At 40.1% G+C, this 20112-nt stretch overlaps 1 protein-coding gene across 1 annotated transcript in view; it reads left to right on the top strand.

The window, feature by feature from the left end:
• Nucleotides 1–20112, top strand: part of HIBCH (3-hydroxyisobutyryl-CoA hydrolase) — a 96709-nt gene that overhangs the window by 3453 nt on the left and 73144 nt on the right. The window contains exons 2-3 of the mRNA XM_041737220.1: nt 1561–1603; nt 19502–19642. Coding sequence (XP_041593154.1) covers nt 1561–1603; nt 19502–19642 — 184 coding nt within the window. The remainder of the gene's footprint in view (nt 1–1560; nt 1604–19501; nt 19643–20112) is intronic.

Below are 20112 nucleotides of genomic sequence, written 5' to 3'. Positions count from 1 at the left end.
TGCTGGGCCCCAGTGTAGTCCATAGAATTTTAGCTTTTTTCCTCTGTTTTCTGTATATTGGGCTTAGAAAATACACTGTCTCTGTATGGACAGTTAGCATCTCCCAACACATATCTATTTTCTCGTTTAAAGGAAAAAAAACTTAGGATTATAGAAGGTCAGCAAAGGGTGGGTTTGAGACATTTGGGTGAGTTAAGTGGGCATTTTGACAGTGTGGCTTCTCCTTTGGGATGCTTGTGATGTTTAATGGACATCTTTGCAGTTGAAGATAATGCTTTTAAAATAAAATTCTCTCCCGTGATGACCTGAGGTCTGCCACTTGATGGGAAAATTAGAAGAACCTGTAGGACCTTATTTGGAATCGACGTGCTCTATTGTCATTTTTGTTTATTTTTATTTTTACTGGAAAGGAAAGACGATTGTCAGTTTTAAAGTTTTAAAAGTGTACAAAGTAGTTTTCTTATAGGAAAACTAAATATGTGCACGTGCACAAATTAGATTGTTATTTACTTCATTTCCAGTTTTTCCCTTATGTAAATAGTCATGAACATTTTTATGAATAAACTTTGATCAAATCTCTGTGACATCCTTATACAAATGCTTTTGAAATTACTGGGTGAAAGGGTATGATCATTTTAAAGGTTGTGGAACTGTATACTTACAGATTGCCTGCTGGAAAGGCAGTCCTAATTATATATTTCACAGCACTATCTGAGGATGCTTGTTCATCTTTACCCACATTTTTTAAATTTAATAGACTTTATTTTTTAGAGCAGTTTTAGGTTTACCAAAGTATTGAGCAGAAAATTGGCAAATGTGTGACGTGTCTCTACCGTTACAGTCACACAGACTAGTTTCACTACTTTAAACGTCCCACGTGTCCTGCCGGTGCTTCTCTCCCACTTCCAAGCCCCTGGTACCACTCATCATTTTACTGTCTCCACAGTTTTGCCATTTTCAGAATGTCCTGTAGTTGGAATTATGTAATTTTCAGATTGGCATCTTTTGGCATGGAATTTATGTAATTTTCAGATTGGCATCTTTTGGCATGGAATTTATGTAATTTTCAGATTGGCATCTTTTGCTCAGCATTTAAGATTTCTGTATGTCTTTTTGTGGAATGATAGATGCTTTCTTTTCGTTGCTGGGCGGTATCCCAGTATGTGGGCACACCACCAGTTTGTTCATTCACCTGTTGGAGGACCTCTTGATTACTTCCACATTTGGCCTATTATAAATAAAGTTCCATAAAAATTCATGTGCACGGCTTTTTGTGTACATAAATTTTCAATTCACTTGGGTAAATACCAGGGAGTGCAGTTGCTGGATTATATGGTAAAATATGTTTAGTTTCATAAGAAACTGTCAAATTGTCTTTCAAAGTGGCTGTACTATTTCGTGTTCTTACCACAATGAATGAGAGTTAAACCTTTAAGAAAACCTCTTCTTTTCTAATACCTTTAAGAAGAGGCTAAAATAAAAGGAAAGAAATTTGATATTTATACATTGAGACCTAACTGCCCACATTCCTGTGTTCATTGTATTCTACGTCTGTTTCAGGTTTAATTCATTCAGAAGGACTAATGTCATACTGCAACATTTGGTAAGTTTGGATTTTGTTTTGTTGGCATTATTAGGTTGTGACGTGTAATGTAAAGCATCATTATTAAGGAAATAGAGGAATACTGGCAGATTTTGTGGGACCTTCATGCAACACGGTTCCCCATTTTAGAGTGACACAACTTGTAAGAGATGGTTTAAGGTTATGAATTAGAGCATGGACCTTTAAGTCAGAATGCTTGGGTTTCAGTAGTGAATCTACTACTTAATCTTGGGTAGATTACATCATCTCTCTCAGCTTCCTTTTAGACATTGCAAAATGGGGGATAATAGCATCTATCTCAGAGTGCTTATTAATAATAAATAATTCAAAAATGTAGCACCAGTGCTTAGCATATAATCATTTTATACTTGCTAGCTACTGTTTGTACCTCTAATAGTACTCTTCCAAAGCTTAGATGCCCTTAGTACCCTTTCAGAGCTTAGATGTTTTTAGTTTACCATTTTGCAAGGAAGAAATAATTTTTATTCATTTTTGTATCTCTGTGCTATGGACTGAATCTCTATATCATCCCAAAATTCATATATTGAAGTCTAATCCCCAGTGTGATGCTGTTTGGAGGTGGGGCCTTTAAGGGATGATTAGGTCAGGAAGGTGCTATTCTTATGAATGGACATAAGAATGTCCATTCATGAGATCAGTGTCCCTATGAGAGAGACTGCAGAGAGCTTTCTTATCTCTTTTGCCTTGTGAGGGAATGGAATCAGTGTCCCTATGAGAGAGACTGCAGAGAGCTTTCTTATCTCTTTTGTCTTGTGAGGGAGGACGCAGCAAGAAGACAGCCTTCTGTGAACCAGGAAAAGGGACTTAACGAGACACTGAATTTGTCTGTGCCTTGATCTTGGACTCTAGAGTTGTGAGAAGTGTTGTATAAGCCACCTTGTCTGTGATATTTTTGTTAGAGCAGCCCAAATGGATTAAAATACTCTTGTATAGCCTGACAAGTACCTTGCACATAAAAATAAGTCACTCTGATATAGCACTTCCTGTATGCCAGGTGCTCTTGCAACTACTTGATACGTATTAGCTCAGTTGATTCTTATGGTCCTACAGAGTAATACTACAGATCTTTTATCTGTAATTCTGAAACCTCAAAACCATAAGTTTGTGATTAGTTTGTGATAAGTGCATTTTGTGACAAAACTCTGACCTGAGGGACACTTGGGTGGCTCAGTGGTTGAGTGTCTGCCTTTAGCTCAGGTGATGATCCTAGAGTCCTGGGATCTAGTCCCATATTGGGCTCCCTGCATGGAGCCTGCTTCTCCCTCTGCCTGTGTCTCTCCCTCTTTCTCTGTGTCTCTCATGAATAAATGAATAAAATCTTTAAAAAAAAATCTGACCTGAATGTACTTGAAGCTCATTTTTCTTTAACCTAACAAGTACAAATATTCATAGTTTGGTGCAGAAGTGTTAAAGCATTTTATTGCAATGTACTGATCAGATTCCACTTGGGATGTTTTTTATAGTACTCCTATGTATTGTGTTACCTTTCTAAAATCTAGAAAATTTTCTGCATTTCAAAACACATCTGGACCCAAGGGATTTTGGTTAAGGGATTATGGCCTTATCCCTATTTAATGGACCAGAAATTGAGGGACAGAGAGACTATGTAATATGCTGGTAAATAGAAGGTGGCATTTGAATGCAGTCTGGCTCCACAGACTTTGCTATTGCACTGTACAGCCCAAGGCAGAGTGGGCATTAAGTAACTATTGCAGAATGTGTCTCAGTTAAGCCTAAGTAGAGATGGGCAAATGAAGACTGGAGTATCCCCTCCTACCCTTAATTATTTTAGTCAGCCATATACACGGGAGTTGAGGAGTTAAAACTTAAAACAGTGTTGCTGATTCATATTTACACATATGTCCACAGGAAGAACAGAAAGACACGACTTAAGGCATAAACCACATTGAGGGAAGGAAGGTAAACTGAATTTTCATCACCGTCTGAGGGCTGAATGGTTTTAGCTCCCAGTGTTGGCTTTTAGATGTGCTTCAGAGATAGGCTGTATCCCAAGCAGGCCTTCTGTGACCCTCTAAGAAAGCCAGTAGAACAAGAGCCCTTATTATTTCATTATGAAGGGATGGAAACATGCCATTATAGCAGAACTGTTGGCAGAGTTATAAGAGGTGTACAGGATTGATTTGTGATAATAGTATGACATTCCTAGTAACTCTTCAAAGATTCTAGTTGGAGACCTGAACCTGGAAAGGAGGGCAAAGTTCTGCATTTCTGCAGATAGGGTTTATCAACCTAATGCAAACTAGGGGAACCTATTAATGAGGTCTCATTTGTATCCATTGGCTGATGTGGATGTATTTTTGCAAAACTATTCAAAGATTTCTTCTTTCTTCCTCCATAATCTATTTTATTTTATTTTTTCATAATGTTCTATTTTAAACTCTTACACAGCAGTTTATGTGCAGAAGCTCATTTCTTCCATATAATTTTGACCTGGATATGGAGAAAACTGTGGTTTTCTTTCTGAAAGTAGTTCTTTTCTCTATGAAGGTATACCGGTTGGACTGCATGAAATGATGCAACACATTTCATTTTCATGACAGCAATCAGGTTCTATTCTATTTAGATGATCTAGAATCCATGTCAACCAATTTATAGTCTGTGCTTCTTGAACAGATGTACATTATTGCTTGTCTTTGTATGAAAGAACTCAGTACTTTGAGATACTGTTATGAAAAAGACCATTCCTGACCTCAAGAAATTAATAGTCTAATAAAAAGAGACAGAAATATTTACTAACAAAGTGGGATAAAAACGCCAAATAAATTAGAGGTGTGAACAAAGGTAGAATAGGTTGATGTTGACTTTATAACCAATGAAAGCTTACTGGAGGAAAGTCATTTAATCTGGGCTTTGAAGAACAATTATGGTTTCAACACATAGAGATGGGAGTAAGTGAAAGTTCATATAGTAACGCTGCGGTGATTCTGTTGTCTCCGTTTTACAATGCAGACTCTGAAGCTCTGAGAATAACTTGCCTTGAATAACTGGATGTACAGTATTGAGTGGCTAAACTAATGTTTGGGTCTGTAAAGTCTCAACTATTTAGTCTCAAACTAATGTTTGGGACTCTAAAATCTGTTTTCTGTTGCACAATATGCTTGTTCTAAGTGGCAAGAATGGTGAAATAGGAGAATGGAGGTTACATTCAGGGCTTTCTGAGTATCCATTATAAGGAGTGCTGAGCAGTGGTGGGCACCATTTACCTGGGATCGGGGGTGGGGAGACATGCCAAGTAACTTGGATGTCTTTAAAATTAATAGGGAATCATTGGCCATTTTTAAAAAAGATTTTATTTATTCATTCATGAGAGACACAGAGAGAGGTAGAGACACAGGCAGAGGGTGAAGCAGGCTCCATGCAGGGAGCCTGATATGGGACTCAATTCTGGGACCCCAGGGTCATGCCCTGAGCCGAAGGCAGATGCTCAACCTCTGAGCCACCCGTGCATCCCTCCCACAATGTTCTTGAAGGCTGTAACGTGTTTTCCAAAATGTAGCCTGCAAAATACAAGTCCCAAGAGGCAAATATTCCATGAAAAAGTTTTTTAATCAAGCGAGAAAACTGCTTATTGTATTTTAAAAGTTTACGTTTAATATTTGCATGGTATATACTAAAATGTATTATGGGAATGAAACTTATTTACATTGGCTTAAGTTTTTTCCCAAACTACTTTGAGTCCACATAGTAGCAGTAATCATCCTTTTGCACACCTTGGGAAATGTTGCTACTATGGATTTCGCCAGAATAGTTCCATGTTCCAGTAGAGTAGATATTCTAAAGTTGTAAATGTCTTAGGGGTTTTATTTTGGGAGACTTCATGTATTCAGTTCAGCACAGAGCTGTGTGTTGATGGTGTTCATACATTTAAGCCAGTTTCCTTCACATTTCTCTTTTGAACAGGTGTAAATAATGGGTCACGTAGGCATTACAGGAGTGGAAAAAGTTCTGTGGAGTGGTTTTAAGTGGGCAAGATGATATGTCATCTGAAGAAGATGATTGGCCGAGTCAGTTCAGGGGGTATAATGGTTAGAGCTTTCGTTCTAGAATGAGATAAACCTGGATTTGAATCTTGGTCCTGCCCCAGAGCTGTGTGACTCTAGGCAAATGTTCTAACTTCTCTGGGCCTCAGCTTCCTTATCTGTGGAAAGGAGTTCTTAGTATATAACTCATTAGGGGAGTTTTGAGGATTAAGTGAAGAGTTTAGTCAAGTATTTAGTGTAGTCTTTTAAATAGCAAAAGATAACCATAAGGAACAGCTTTTGCTGATTGCCTAAGAAAATATTTGAAAATAAAAGTAAATGTGAACCTGTTGTCTTTTCTAGATATACCATAAAGGTTTAAGAACATTTAAAAGGTTTAAATCACTTTTCCTTCTTTATAATGGCTCTGGCTGGAAACATTTTTCTTTCTCCTCTCTGTTCCTCTTTATCTCTTTTGTCTCCCCCTTTCCCCTCCGAACTTTGGGTTATATGAGAATTTCATTTCTGATTCTAGCCTCTATAATGTTTTCTATAATGATAAATTTTTCTTCATAGAAACCTTTTCTAGGACTTAGGTAAACATTTTTGACATTTTTGGAAAAGGGATTTAATTTTTTATGTACCTAAATTATGCTAATAGTGGAAACTTCATCTTTTTTTCTTTTACCCTTTTGCTTGAATAATTTTGATTAATGACTAATAGTTGTTTTCAGGTTTTGAGAAGGCTATGAATTTTTCAGGTAGGAAAAAAAAAAACTATTTATCCATTCATTTACATCATTCCAGTGGCATTAACAAGAGATTCTATAATATTCTTTGCTCAAAATCTGATCCTCTGTAAATGTCCTACAAAAACTCTTGCCTTAAAAATGTTCCCGCATCATTGTAAGAACAAAAATCGAAAATTACTCCATGTTTATCAATAGGGGACTGATGAAGTTGATATGTAAGAATGCACAGCTGTTAAAAGCAAGTAGGTACCATGGATGCACAATCAGCAAAATCCTGGGAAATTTTATAGGTTAAGTGGCCTGTTGTTTTCAGAAATTGTAATGAAAAGAAAGGGATAAGGGGAGAACTTTGTGGATTAAAAGACTTGGAAAACAGGGGTACCTGGACACCTCAGTTGGTTAAATGTCTGACTCTTGATTTTGTTTCAGGCCATGATCTCAGGGTTGTGAGATCAAGCCCTGCATTTGGCTCAGTGTTGGGCATGGAGCCTGCTTAAGATTCTTTCTCCCCAGCTCCTTCTGTGCCCACCCCCCATCTCCTCTTAAAAAAAAAAGACTTGAAAAATCTATTCATTAAAAAAAAAAAAAAAAAAAACAGTGTGTTTCTGAATGTACTCTTTCTGTTTACTATAAAAACCAGGATAGTTATATTTTTACAGAGATGGAGAGGCTGTGATGGAGGGCCAAGGGCTTTTGGGGCTGGCTGGACAACGCTGGGTTTGGGATTTGATTTTTACCCCAATTACAAGCTAATAGCCTTTTACTATTTCATGGATGCTGGTGGAAGATATGAGACTCTTGAATTAGAGATGAAGGATTCTGTTATTAGTGGCATACTGAGCAGCCTTGAGCATCACGTTTGTATTGGTTTCCCTGGCTCCCCACGTTCCACAGGGGTGACATGGGAGGCCCAGATGAATGCTTGCATATGTGGTGGGTTGCATTACATGACAGCAGTGTTGACTACGGGTCGTCTGCTGGCTTGTAGCAACCCTGAAAATGACCCAGGCAAAGAGAGGGGTGAGGCTCAGGGCGTAGACAGCATGAAGGTGCAATGAGTCTGCAGGGCCCATGCAGATAGCTTCTTCTAACAGCCAAGTTGGAATAGGGTCACTGCAGACATAAATCATTAAAACGAGGTCATACTCGACTAGGGATTACTGAACCAACCCAATATGACTGTTGTCCTTGTATAAAGGGAAAATTTGGAGACAGGTATACCGGGAGAATGCCACGTGAAGAGTGGAACTGGGCCGCTAGAAGCCAAGGAACATCCCGAAGCTACACTAGCCTGGAACAGATCCTTCCCCTATAGCTACCTTTAAAGGAAGTGTGGTCCTGCTGATACCCCGATCTCAGGCTTCTGGCCTCCAGACCTGTGAGACAATAGGCTTCTGTTGTTGAAGCTACTTAGTTTGTGGTACTTTGTTACAAAGTCCTAGCAAATGAATACAATTTCGATGGTACTTTCGTCAAAATTAAGAACATTGATATATTACTATTCATTTTATTTTATTTTATTTTATTTTATTTTATTTTATTTTATTTTATTTTATTTTATTTTATTTTATTTTAAACTTTATTTTTTTTTATTTATTTATCATAGGCACACAGTGAGAGAGAGAGAGGCAGAGACAGGCAGAGGGAGAAGCAGGCTCCATGCACCGGGAGCCTGACATGGGATTCGATCCCAGGTCTCCAGGATCGCGCCCTGGGCCAAAGGCAGGCGCTAAACCGCTGCGCCACCCAGGGATCCCTACTATTCATTTTAAACCTTATCTGGATTTTTCCATTAACTTTCTGTTCCAGGATCCAATCCAGGATATTATATTGCATCTCCTTGTCATGTCTCCTTAGTCTCTTCTGGTCTATGATAGTTTGAGTCTTATTTTTTATGACCTTGAAAATTTGGGGAGTATTGGCCAGGTAGCCTATAGTGTATCCTCTAATCTGGGGGGTGTCGGGTGTTTTTGTTTTGTTTTTAATAATTAAACTGCAGTTAAAATTATTTTTGGAGAGAATAATGCAAAGGAAAAGCCCCCTTCTCATCACGCTGTAACAGAGAATATCTGTGGGTTTTGACAAATGCACCAGCGATGCATGGCAGTCACACAACATAGCTGGTGATGCTGACCTTTATCACTTGGTTAAAGTTGTGTTTATTGAGTTTCTCCTCTCTAAAGTTATCATTTTCTCCTTTTCACATTCTATTCTTTGGAAGCAAGTTCTGTCCCTGTTCTGTAGGATAGATCATTCTGCATTTATTCAGTTATTTATATCACAGTGGACTCACTTATTTTATACTTTGGGTTATGCTCTGATGTTACGTTATGTTGTTACTCAGATTCTACTAGCTTTGTCCATTAGGAATTCCTTTATTTTGGCTCTTCTGTCCACAGGTTTCTGTATAAAAGTAAATTTTTAATTCACTTAGGTAAATACATAGGGATGCAACAGCTGGGTTGGATGGTAAGTCTATGTTTAACTTTATAAAAATTTGCCACATTGTCTCCCAAAGTGGTCATATCATTTTACATTCTCACCAACAAATAATGAGAATCTGTTCTGTTTTTTTGGCAGCATGTTATTATCTATTTTGGATTTTAGCCATTTTAATGTGTGTAGTGATATCTCATTGTGGGTTTTGTTTTTTTTTTAAGATTTTATTTATTTATTCATGAGAGAGAGAGAGAGAGAGAGGCAGAGACACAGGTAGAGGGAGAAGCAGGCCCCATTCAGGGAGCCCGACGTGGGACACGATCCCGGGACTCCAGGATCAGGCCCTGGGCTGAAGGCAGATGCTTCACTGCTGAGCCACCCAGGCGTCCCTCTCATTGTGGTTTTAGTTTGCATTTTGGTGTAATGATCTTCTGATGATTTTGACCATTTCCTGTGTTTATCATCCCTCTATCTTTGGTGAAGATACTCAAATTTTTTTTGCCCAGTTTAATATTGGATTATTTTTCTTACTGAGGATTTTGTTGTTATTGTTTGTTTTGAGAGAGAGAGAGTGTGGGTGGGTTGTGGGGAGGGGCAGAGGGAGAGGAAGAGAGAGAATCTTAAGCAGTCTTCATGCTCAGCATGGAGCCCAGCAAGGGCCTCAATCTCTTGATCCTGAGATCATGGGATGCATAGGGATGCAACAGCTTGGTTGGGTGGTAAGTCTATGTTAGGTATGTCAGGTAAGTCTACCTGAGCCACCTGGGTGCCCTTTTCTTACTGAGTTTTAAGAGTTGTTTTATATTCTTGATGTGAGTCCTTTATCAGATAATATGCAAGTATTTTCTTCCAATTTCTGGCCTTTCATTTTCTTAATAGTCTGTTTTGCAGAATAGAAATTTTTAATGTTTATCAATGTTTTTCTTTTAAGGATCATGCTTTTGGTATTGTATCACATTAACCTTAATGTTTGGGAAGCACTGTGAACCAGAGTTTAAGGGATGTGACTCTCAGAAGTGTTCTTGTCCCTCCCCCAGGGATAGGCTGCTTTTTTCCTCCTTTTCCTTTCCCCTCGGTGTCTTTTCCCCCGTTGTGGTTGGTTAACACTGAAATCCTTGGCTTTGAGATTAAGGCTTTAATTATGTAGGCCTCTATTTCCTTCCCCCACTGTAGTGAGGCTCCACCAGAACCCTGGGCTGCAGGCTTTGAAGTCCTTCCTCACTCCTCTGTAGATTTAGCCTTTTGTTTTGTATGGAAGATGAGAGGAAAGGATTTAGTGTACTTGCTGTTTCCCTACTCCAGCCAGCACCACACCGGGGAGCTTTCTCCAGTCTTCCTTGGGAGAGCCTGGTTGGGTTCCAGGAGGAAAAGCTAGCCAGAATGGAAATCCCTGCATGACTGTAACCCCCCATGAGCTTCATACTATTTGATTTGCCCACACTTGGCCTCTAGCAAGTCATCAAAAATCCTAATTAATCTTCCTGAAAGCTTTTGCCTGAAATAAGCAAATATTCTGGTCCTGTGTCTCATTGAACGCACCAGTTATTCTCCAGATTTTATTGCAGTCATGTGACCTCTGTTATCTGAGCTTATCAGAAGCCATTACTTTGCAATCTGCTCATCCTTCTTTCTTGTTACAAGGTCAGGATGAGCATCTTTTCAGCTCTCAACATCTCTGAGCTGAAGCCAAATACTAAAGTTTTGAAGGATTGCCTCTGGTATTGGGTGCTAATTTTCATTTTCAGTGAAAATCATCATGAAATTGTTTTGTAGGTGCTGGTAAACCTGACTTGGTTCAGACAGAAATTTAGTATGGGGAGAAATTTTAATAATACTTAACATGTTTGTATGATATTAAAACTTATGTTTGTATTTTAAAATTTAGAATGATGTGGGGATCTAAAAGTGTGGCTTTTTTTAGTCTATCATCTGTCTTTTCATTTGAGTAAGGGTTAATCCAGGAAGTAGAACCACTGTGGGTATTGAAGAGGAGCAGTTGTCTGGTCCTTTGAACACAGCTAGATAAATATCAAATCGTTCTGAGCGCCCAGAAGTCGATCTGAAGACTGAAGAACAAACTGCAAAACTAGAGGGAGAAAAGAGGCCATGTAGGAGATGTGGATACCTCATTTGGAGGAATAAAGAATCACGAGTGCTTCAGAGAGGAGGGAGCCCTGATCAGAGAGAAAGGAAAGAGAGACAAAGGGCAAACGCAACTGTGCAGGGCAATGCACAAGAAGAGCACTTCCCCAAACAAGAGGGGCTGATAATCGCAAGTTTTTACAAGCAGCAGAGCTCAAAGTCTGAAATGTTAGAAGTCCCTACCTGTACTGGGGTGGAGCCTGGCAGGTATAGAGGTGCTTTGTAGAGAAGAAGGGCACGAGCCTGGAAGTCGACAGCGTGGTCTGAGGATCCCCAGGGTTACACTGGGAGAGGCAGTTCCCCTTCTTGGAGTGTATTTGGGAGACATGGCACTGCCTCTTCAGGAACAAAAGAGCCAGTGGGTGCCATTCAGTTACCCTATTCATTAGCATAGGAGTAGAGGCAGCTGCTGAGGGCAGCTAACCTAGATGCTAGCCTTTTGCTGTGCTTTACCATAAACTCCAAGCTCCTGTGCATTTGTGCAACTGCCCTACTGGGACAAACTGGCACCAGCCACAGTCTGGTGAGACCTTCCCCCAGAGGATCAGTGCAGTTTGGTGCCATGTGTCCCTAAAATGTGGAGTTTTGAAATCCAGTCAGTGTGCTTGAAATAAAACACAGAAGCACTAAGCCACCGGGTGGGCAGACAACTCAGACAGAGACAGGATGAAGTCAGGGATCTGAGAGAAGCCTGGGACAAATGAGAGATTGTTTTTTCTTTTGTGAGGGCTTGCTGAGCAGTGGCAGGCAGAAACTCTGCTCTCTGGGGACAAGAGAGCTGGCTGATATTATTTTTACCCCCACCCATCAGCACAGACGGTCTTTTGTGAGCAGCACAATGCCCACAGTCGGGCTTGAGCCACATACACCAAGCCTCGCCTCCCTGTACAGTGTTACTGTTTTTTGCTAGGGCAAATGTGCCTGAAAGAGCAGCAGCAAGCCCCTTCCCTAGAAGACCAGCACAACCTCCCCCTCTCCTCCACTGACCATAGGGTGCTGCAAAGCTTCAGCTCTAGGGGAAATAGGATCCCACCTCTTTTTAAGAAGCTGACCAAAACACATTGAGTTAAAACTTGCCACACAGTGGACAAGTCCAGATATTTCCCACTGCAGGTAGGGAGAAACTCTGCAGAGGACTGACCTGAGGGAAAGAGCAGTGAAAACACAACAGCAGATTGCAGACAGGGTACACCAGAAATCCTTCCTGAAATGTCAGGCCCTGGGCATTCTATGCCCTCTTCTTAATAAAGCCATTACTCTCAGGAGCAGGAAACAGAGCAGGCTTTCCTGACACAGATACCTAGGCAAAATGTCAAGATGGAGGAATTCATCCCAAAAGAAAGAACAAGAAGAGGTCATGGCCAGGGATCTAATCAAAACATATATAAGTAATATGCCTGAACCAGAATTTAAAACAACAATCATAAGGATATTAGCTGGGTTTGAGAAAAGTATAGAAGACACCAGGGAGTCCCTTGCCACAGAGATAAGAGGCCTAAAAACTAGTTAGGCCAGTATAAAAAAATGCCATAACCAAGATGCAAAACTGATGTAGATGTAATAACCAAAAGGATAGAAGAGGCAGAGGAATAAATAAGAGATTTGCAAGATAAAATTATGGGAAATAATGAAGCTGAGAGGTGCCTTGTGGCTCAGTTGTTTAAGTGGCTGCCTTCTGCTCAGGTCATGATCTCCCGGCCCTGGGATCAGGCCTGTGTCAGACTTCTCCCTCTGCCTCTGCCCTTCCCCCAGTTGTGTGCATGCTCTCTCTTCTCCCTCTCTCTCTCAAATAAAATCTTAGAAGAATGAAGCTGAAAAGAACTCAGGGAAAGAAAAATATTGGATCATAAGTGTAGATTTAGGGAACTCAGCAAATCCCAAAAGAGTAATGACATTTGTATCATAGGAGTCCCAGAAGAAGAAGAAGAGGGGAAAAGAGATAAAAAAAAAGTTTATTTGGAGAATGTTCATGTGCACTCAAAAAGAATGTGTATTCTGTTTTAGGGTGAAGTGTTCTGAATATATCTATTAGGTCCATCTGGTCCAGTGTGTCATTCAAAGCCCTTGTTTCCTTGTTGATTTTCTGCTTAGATAATCTATCCGTTTCTGTAACTGGTGTGTTAAAGTTTCCTATTATTGTATTATTATCAATGAGTTTATTTGAGCAAATATAGCTGAGAGTTTCCCTAATTTGGGGAAGGAAACAGACATCCAAATCCAGGAGATATAGAGAACTCCCATCAAAATCAAAAGTAGGCCAACATCAAAACAAGTCATAGTAAAATTTGCAAAATACAGAGATAAGGAAAGAATCCTGAAAGCAGCAAGAGAAAAGAAATCCCAAACCTACATTGGAAGACAAGGTGGGCAGCAGATCTTTCCACAGAAATTTGGCAGGCCAGAAGAGAGTGGCAGGATATATTCAATATGCTGAATGGGAAAAATATGCAGCCAGGAATACTTCATCCAGCCAAGCTGTCATTCAGAATAGAAGGAGAGATAAAGAGTTTCCCAGACAAACATGACCACTAGACCAGCCCTGTAAGAAATATTAAACGGGACTCTTTGAGTGGGAAAGAAAGACCAAAAGCAACTAAGACTGGAAAGGAACAGAGAAAATCTCCAGAAACACCAACTTTACAGGTAATAAAATGGCACTAAATTCATATCCATCAATAATCACTCTGAATATAAAAGGACTAAATGCTCCAATCAGACATAGGATATCAGAATGGATTAAAAAAAAAAAAACCCAAGACCCACCTACATACTGCCTACAAGAGACTCATTTTAGACCTAAAGACATTTGCAGATTGGAAGTGAGGGGATAGAAAACCATCTGTCCCACTAATGGACATTAGAAAGCCACTTATATCAGACAGACTAGATTTTAAACCAAACACTGTAACAAGAGATGAAGAAGAACATTATATTATAATAAATGGGTCTATCCAACAAGATGATCTAACAACAAATATTTATGCCCCAACTTGGGAGCAGCCAAATATGTAAATCAATTAATAACAAATATAAACTCATTGATAATAATACAATACTAGACTTTAACATACCCTTACAGCAATGGACAGATCATCTAAGCAGAAAATCAACAGGGAAAATCATTCAAGGACTTTGAATGACACACTGGGCCAGATGGACCTAACAGATATATTCAAAACATTTTATCCCAAAGCAGCAGAATACACATTCTTTTTGAGCACACATGGAACATTGTCCAGAATCGATCACATACTGGGTCACGAATCAGGCCTCAACAAGTACAAAAAAGTCTGAGACCATCCTATGCATATTTTCCAACCATAACGCTGTGAAACTTGATGTCAGCCACAAGAAAAAAATTTGGAAAGGCCACAAATACATGAAGGTTAAAGAACAGCCTACTAAATAATGAATGGGTTAACCAGGAAATTAAAGAAGAAATAAAGAAAAATACATGGAAACAAATGAAAATGAAAACATGACAGTCCAAAACCTTTGGGATACAGCAAAAGAGGTCATAAGAGAAGTATATAGGCCTACCTCAGGAAGCAAGAAAAGTGTCAAAGGGGAGCAGAATATACCACCTTTAAAAACATCACTTTGACATGTGAATTATTTTGAGCTGAAGGCAGTCAAGATCCAGGAGACTCAGGAAGAGCTTTTTACTTCCCTCTCAACTGCCTGAAAGAAACTAGAAAGGAGGATTGTTACTAGGAACAGAGCAGGGATACGCGGAGTATAACTTCTTATATTTGAGACTTATCTGCATGGCAGGGCAAACACTTGCTTACCAGACATTTGCTCTTTTTACTTCTGGGTGAATTGCTGTCCTTCCCATTTGAAGTACCAGACCCAGTTTCTTTCCTAATGTCAGGATGGTTTATGAGCCCCAGTTACCTGGCTGCCTTTGGGTCTCACACATCTTTGTGGAGCCCCCGTAAGAAATGAAAATTTTCTACTGTTAATCTGTCTATATTAGTCTTAGCTAAGAATCTGGAAGGGTAGAGGGAAAATTATTTTTCCTCCCCTGCAGTTTTGTGAAATAAAAAGATTATGGGAATAAGAACTTCCACAGTACTGACAGAAGCTATGAAAGGGCCTAGAGGAGGAGTTGGAGGGTCAGAAAAGTTACTCACCATCGACCTTCTCACCTACTAACACAAGTGGATCAGTAGGTACTTGGAAGAAAATCTGAGAAGCCCGGCACTTCCAGCTGCTAGAGTCAGACTGCGAAGGAGAGACAGTAGCTGAAGTCTGGGGAGGGCTGTGTCTGCTTGTGGACTTGGCATCCCTTTTGGTCTGCTTTCTTTTGTGATTTTTATGTATAGTTTTCTTCTACCATATTTTTTTTTTTTTTAGTACCAACAAGGTATGAAAACAAGTCATATGACTTAATACTTTTTTTGAGATTAAAAAAATGTATTGCTATTTCTAAAAGGTAGAACTTAGAGGATGAGTAAACACCACAACAGATGTGTAAGAATGTAAAGAGAAACACTATTTTACAATATCATGTACCAAAACATTTACATACTGGAAACTACAAAAAATAGCTCTCTTTAAATGAGTTAACATTTGCTCTTCCTTATATCCAGTTGAATTTCCAGTGGCAGAACAAAAATGCTCATGGCTCTCTGGCCCTTCTTTCATGAAAACTCTTCCTTAAAACCTTCTGGAGTGCTCCATGAAGTCAGTGTATGGTTTTAGCAGGAAATAGGGGCTGCTCTCCGTGCACACATATATGCATGTTGTCCTGTCTTCCCAGTTCTTCCATGTGTGGGATCATTACTGGGGTCCAGGGGACTGATGGACAGTCAAACAAGAAAGTCCTCTGGAATAAAGTGTATTAATGAAGTTCCCTTCTGGAGATGGCTTAGCACCTTTTAAACCTAATCTATTATTCTTATTTTTTTAAAAAAATTACTTAAAATATTGGTTTGAATAGGTAGTAAATATGTATGGTACAAAATTGAAAGAGTTCAGAGGGGCCACACAGCAAAAATTCTTTCCACCCCTCTCTCAAATGTCTGATTTTCATTCCTGGAGGCAACCATTTTAGCAGTATCTTGTGTATCAATCTAGAGATACATTCTATGTATAAATATATATGTGTCCATGTACAGAGTGGGTGGGTGGTATTGTAAACACACTGATTGGGGGATCCCTGGGTGGCTCAGTGGTTTAGCACCTGCCTTTGGCCCAGGGCGTGATCCTGGAGTCTCAGGATTGAGTCCCGCGTCGGGCTCCCGGCACGGAGCCTGCTTATTCCTCTGCCTGTGTCACTGCTTCTCTCTCTCTCTCTCTCTGTCTATCATAAATAAATAAATCTTTAAAAAATATTTTTAAAAAAATACACACACTGATTGTTCATGGCCCAAGTAATTCTAGGGCTAGGTTCTATTTAAATCACTTGACTCCACTTAAAAATTAAAAGACTTAATTACTGTGTATATACTGCGTATGTGCTTTTGGTATGTACATTTTGCTTATCTACTGAATCTCAGTAATTTTTTAAAAAGATTTTATTTATTCATGAGAGACACAGAACAGAGACACAGGCAGAGACATAGGGAGAGGCAGAAGCAGGTTCCCCACTGAGCAGGGAGCCCGACGCAGGACTTGATCCCAGGACCCCCGGATCACGACCTGAGCCAAAGGCAGACGCTCAACCACCGAGCCACCCAGCACCCCCGAACCTCAGTAATTTTAGAAACCTTTGTCACATGTACCTAGTAATCCATTTGATAGTTACCATTGTGTGAAAGATTTGCATTGATGTACAGGCATACCTCATATTATTGCATTTTGCAGATACGGTGTTTTTTTTGTTTTTGTTTTTGTTTTTTACAAATTGAAGTTTTGTGGGGACCCTGCATCAGTAGAGCAAATCTATTGGTGCTATTTTTCCAACAGCATTTGCTCACTGTCTCTGTGTCACATTTTGGTAATTCTCACAATGATTAAAAAAATTTCACTATTGTTTTGGTGAACAATGATCAGTGATCTTTGATGTTACTGTTTAGTTGTTTTGGGAGCACCATGAACTGTGCCCATATAAGATGGTGAACTTAGTTGGTAAGTGTTATGTCTGTTCTGACTGCGCCATCGACCCGCTGTTCTCTCGTCCCCCTCTCTGTAGGCCTCCCTTAGGTCCAACAGCACTAAAATTAGGCCAGTTACTAATCTACCATGGCCTCAAGTGAACAGAAGAATCCTATGCCTCTCGCTTTAAATCAAAAGCTAGAGGGCAGCCCGGGTGGCTCAGCGGTTTAGCGCCGCCTTCAGCCCAGGGCCTGATCCTGGAGACCCGGGATCAAGTCCCACGTCGGGCTCCCTGCGTGGAGCCTGCTTCTCCGTCTGCCTGTGTCTCTGCCTCTCTCTCTCTGTCTCTCATGGATAAATAAATAAAATCTTAAAAAAAAAGAATTATGCTTTATAAATAGAATAACAAAGCCCGATGACAGTTTATCTGCTTACAATATGGTTTACTGAACATTTTAAGCCTACTGTTGAAACCTACTGCTCAGAAAAAAAGATGTGTTTCAAAGTATTGCCAACTGACAATGTACTTGGTCAGCCAAGAGCTCTCATGGAGCTTGCTCACACAGCGTCTATTCTATAACCCTGGATCAAGGAGCAATTTTGATTTTCAAGTCTTATTATTTAAGACACACATTTCATACAGCTATATAGCTGTTATAGAGAGTGATTTCTTTTTCTATTTTTTTTTTGAAAGATTTTATTTATTTATTCATGAGAGACCCAGAGAGAGGCAGAGACACAGGCAGAGGGAGAAGCAGGCTCCCTGTGGAGAGCCCAACACAGGACTCGATCCCAGGACCCCGGGATCACGACCTGAGCCAAAGGCAGATGCTCAACCATTGAGCCACCCAGGTGCCCCCAGAGAGTGATTTCTTTGATGGATCTAGGCAAAGGAAATTGAAACGCTTCTGGAAAAGATTCACCACTATAGAGCCCATTAAGAACATTTGTGATTCATGGGAAGAAGTCAAAATATCAATGTTCACAGGAATTTGGAAGAAGTTGAGGGTTAGTCGTCTAACCCTCATGGATGACTGGAAGGGTTCAAGACTTCAGTTCAGTGGAGAGTAAGTAACTGCTTGATGGTGGAAATTGCAAGAGAGCTAGAATTAGAAGTAGAACCTGAGGATGTGACTGAATTGCTGGTAATTTTGTGATAAAACTTTAGCAAGTGAGAAGTTGCTTCTTATGGATGAGCGAAGAAAGGGATTTCTTGAGATGGGGAGTCTACCCGTGAGGATTGCTGGAATGACCAAGGATCTAGACTGCTACGTGAACTTAGATAAAGCAGCAGCATTTTGAGTGATTTGACTCTAATTTTGGAAGTTCTGCTGTGGGTACAATGCTGTCAGTGTCGCATGCTGTAGAGAAACTGTGAAAGGAAGAGCCAATTGATACTTGACTCTTGTCTTATTTTAAGAAGCTGCCACAGCCACCCCAACCTTCAGCATCTTCCACTCTAACCAGTCAGCAGCCATCAACATGGAGTCAAGCTCTCCACCAGCAGAAAGAACCCAACTCCACTCAAAGTGCAGATGGTGTTTAGCGCTTATTAGCAATAAATTACTGGTTTTTTTTTTCTTTGCACAATGTCAGCTTTATTCAGTCATAAATAAGCAAGGTTAACATAATTACCAAGCAGGTCCAGGCTTCCAAGATCAATGGCATTTTTTAAAAAGATTTATTTATTTATGATAGACATAGAGAAAGAGAGAGAGGCAGAGACATAGGCAGAGGGAGAAGCAGGCATGCCAGGAGCCCGACGCGGGACTCGATCCCGGGTCTCCAGGATCACGCCCTGGGCCAAAGGCAGTCGCAAAACCGCTGAGCCACCCAGGGATCCCCGATCAATGACATTTTACCACGTATTTAATTGGCTTCTTCAGTGTGGCCTCTTCTTAGTTGTAGAGTTCAGTCGTCAGGTTGGTTTCTGGGGTGTTTAGAATGATTTCATAGTGATCTAGTTATGTTTGTGGGACAAGATGAGCCTAGGGCCCTCCTGCTGCGCCACCAAGACCTCCATAAGTTACTTTTTTTTTAAATAAGATTTTATTTATTTATTCATGAGAGACACAGAGATAGAGCGAGAGGCAGAGACCCAGGCAGAGGGAGAAGCAGGCTCCCTGCAGGGGTCCCGACGCGGGACTCCCATCCCGGGACTCCAGGATCACACCCCGGGCTGAAGGCAGCGCTAAACCGCTGAGCCCCCCCAGGGATCCCCATAAATTACTTTTTTTCATATATTACTTTTTAATGAAGATACATACGTTGACTTTTCAGACATAATGCTGTCCCACACCTAATAGACTACAGGATAGCGTGAAAGTAACTGTTACATGCGTTGGGAAAACAAAACAAAAATTGTTTGACTTTATTGCAATATCTCTTTTATTCTGGTGTCTGAAACTGAATCCACTCTGAGGTATACCTGTATATGGTTTATGTTGGCTTGTGACAAAACCTTAATGAATTTTATTCTAAAGTTATTTTTTATTTTTATTTTTATTTATTTTTTAATACAGGGAATGTCTAAACACACAGATGCAGCAGGAGAAGTACTATTGGAAAGAAGAGGTTGTGCAGGAGTGATAACACTAAACAGACCGAAGTTCCTAAATGCGCTGAATCTTAATATGATTAGGCACATTTACCCACAGCTAAAGGTTTGTAATTTCCTTAAACAAATTGTCTGGATCCTTTTAAAAGCGTATCTCAAAAGAGCATTTTTGGTATTCTCTTCTGCAGAATCTGTGGGACCAGCACCCAAGCCCCATTGATTTCTTGAGTCTTCCCTATTCGATTATCCTGGAGCATTTCTAGTGGCAAGGAGTTCATGGTCTCCTGGGATAGCCCCTTCCACTTTTACATACCTCTAGGCTGGTGTGTTTTACCACTCCGCTTCTCTGACCTTTAAGCAGGGGTACTCCTTGAACCTCTTGGGATAGGAGTATACAAGTCTAATCTTACATGTGACAGCGTTTTGACAACTGTTTTTGAACTGCTTGGCTAGCCTCTTCTTAGAGAAGGCCATAAGCTTTTCTATTTTTTTTAATAGTTTTTTTTTTTCTAGATTTTATTTATTCATTCATGAGACACACAAAGAGAGAGGCAGAGACACAGGCAGAGGGAGAAG

This window comes from Vulpes lagopus, chromosome 22, assembly GCF_018345385.1.
Source record: "Vulpes lagopus strain Blue_001 chromosome 22, ASM1834538v1, whole genome shotgun sequence".
NCBI classification, from domain to species: Eukaryota; Metazoa; Chordata; class Mammalia; order Carnivora; family Canidae; genus Vulpes; species Vulpes lagopus.
The sequence above is the reverse complement of the archived record's forward strand: the minus strand, read 5'-3'. Positions and strand labels throughout refer to the sequence as shown.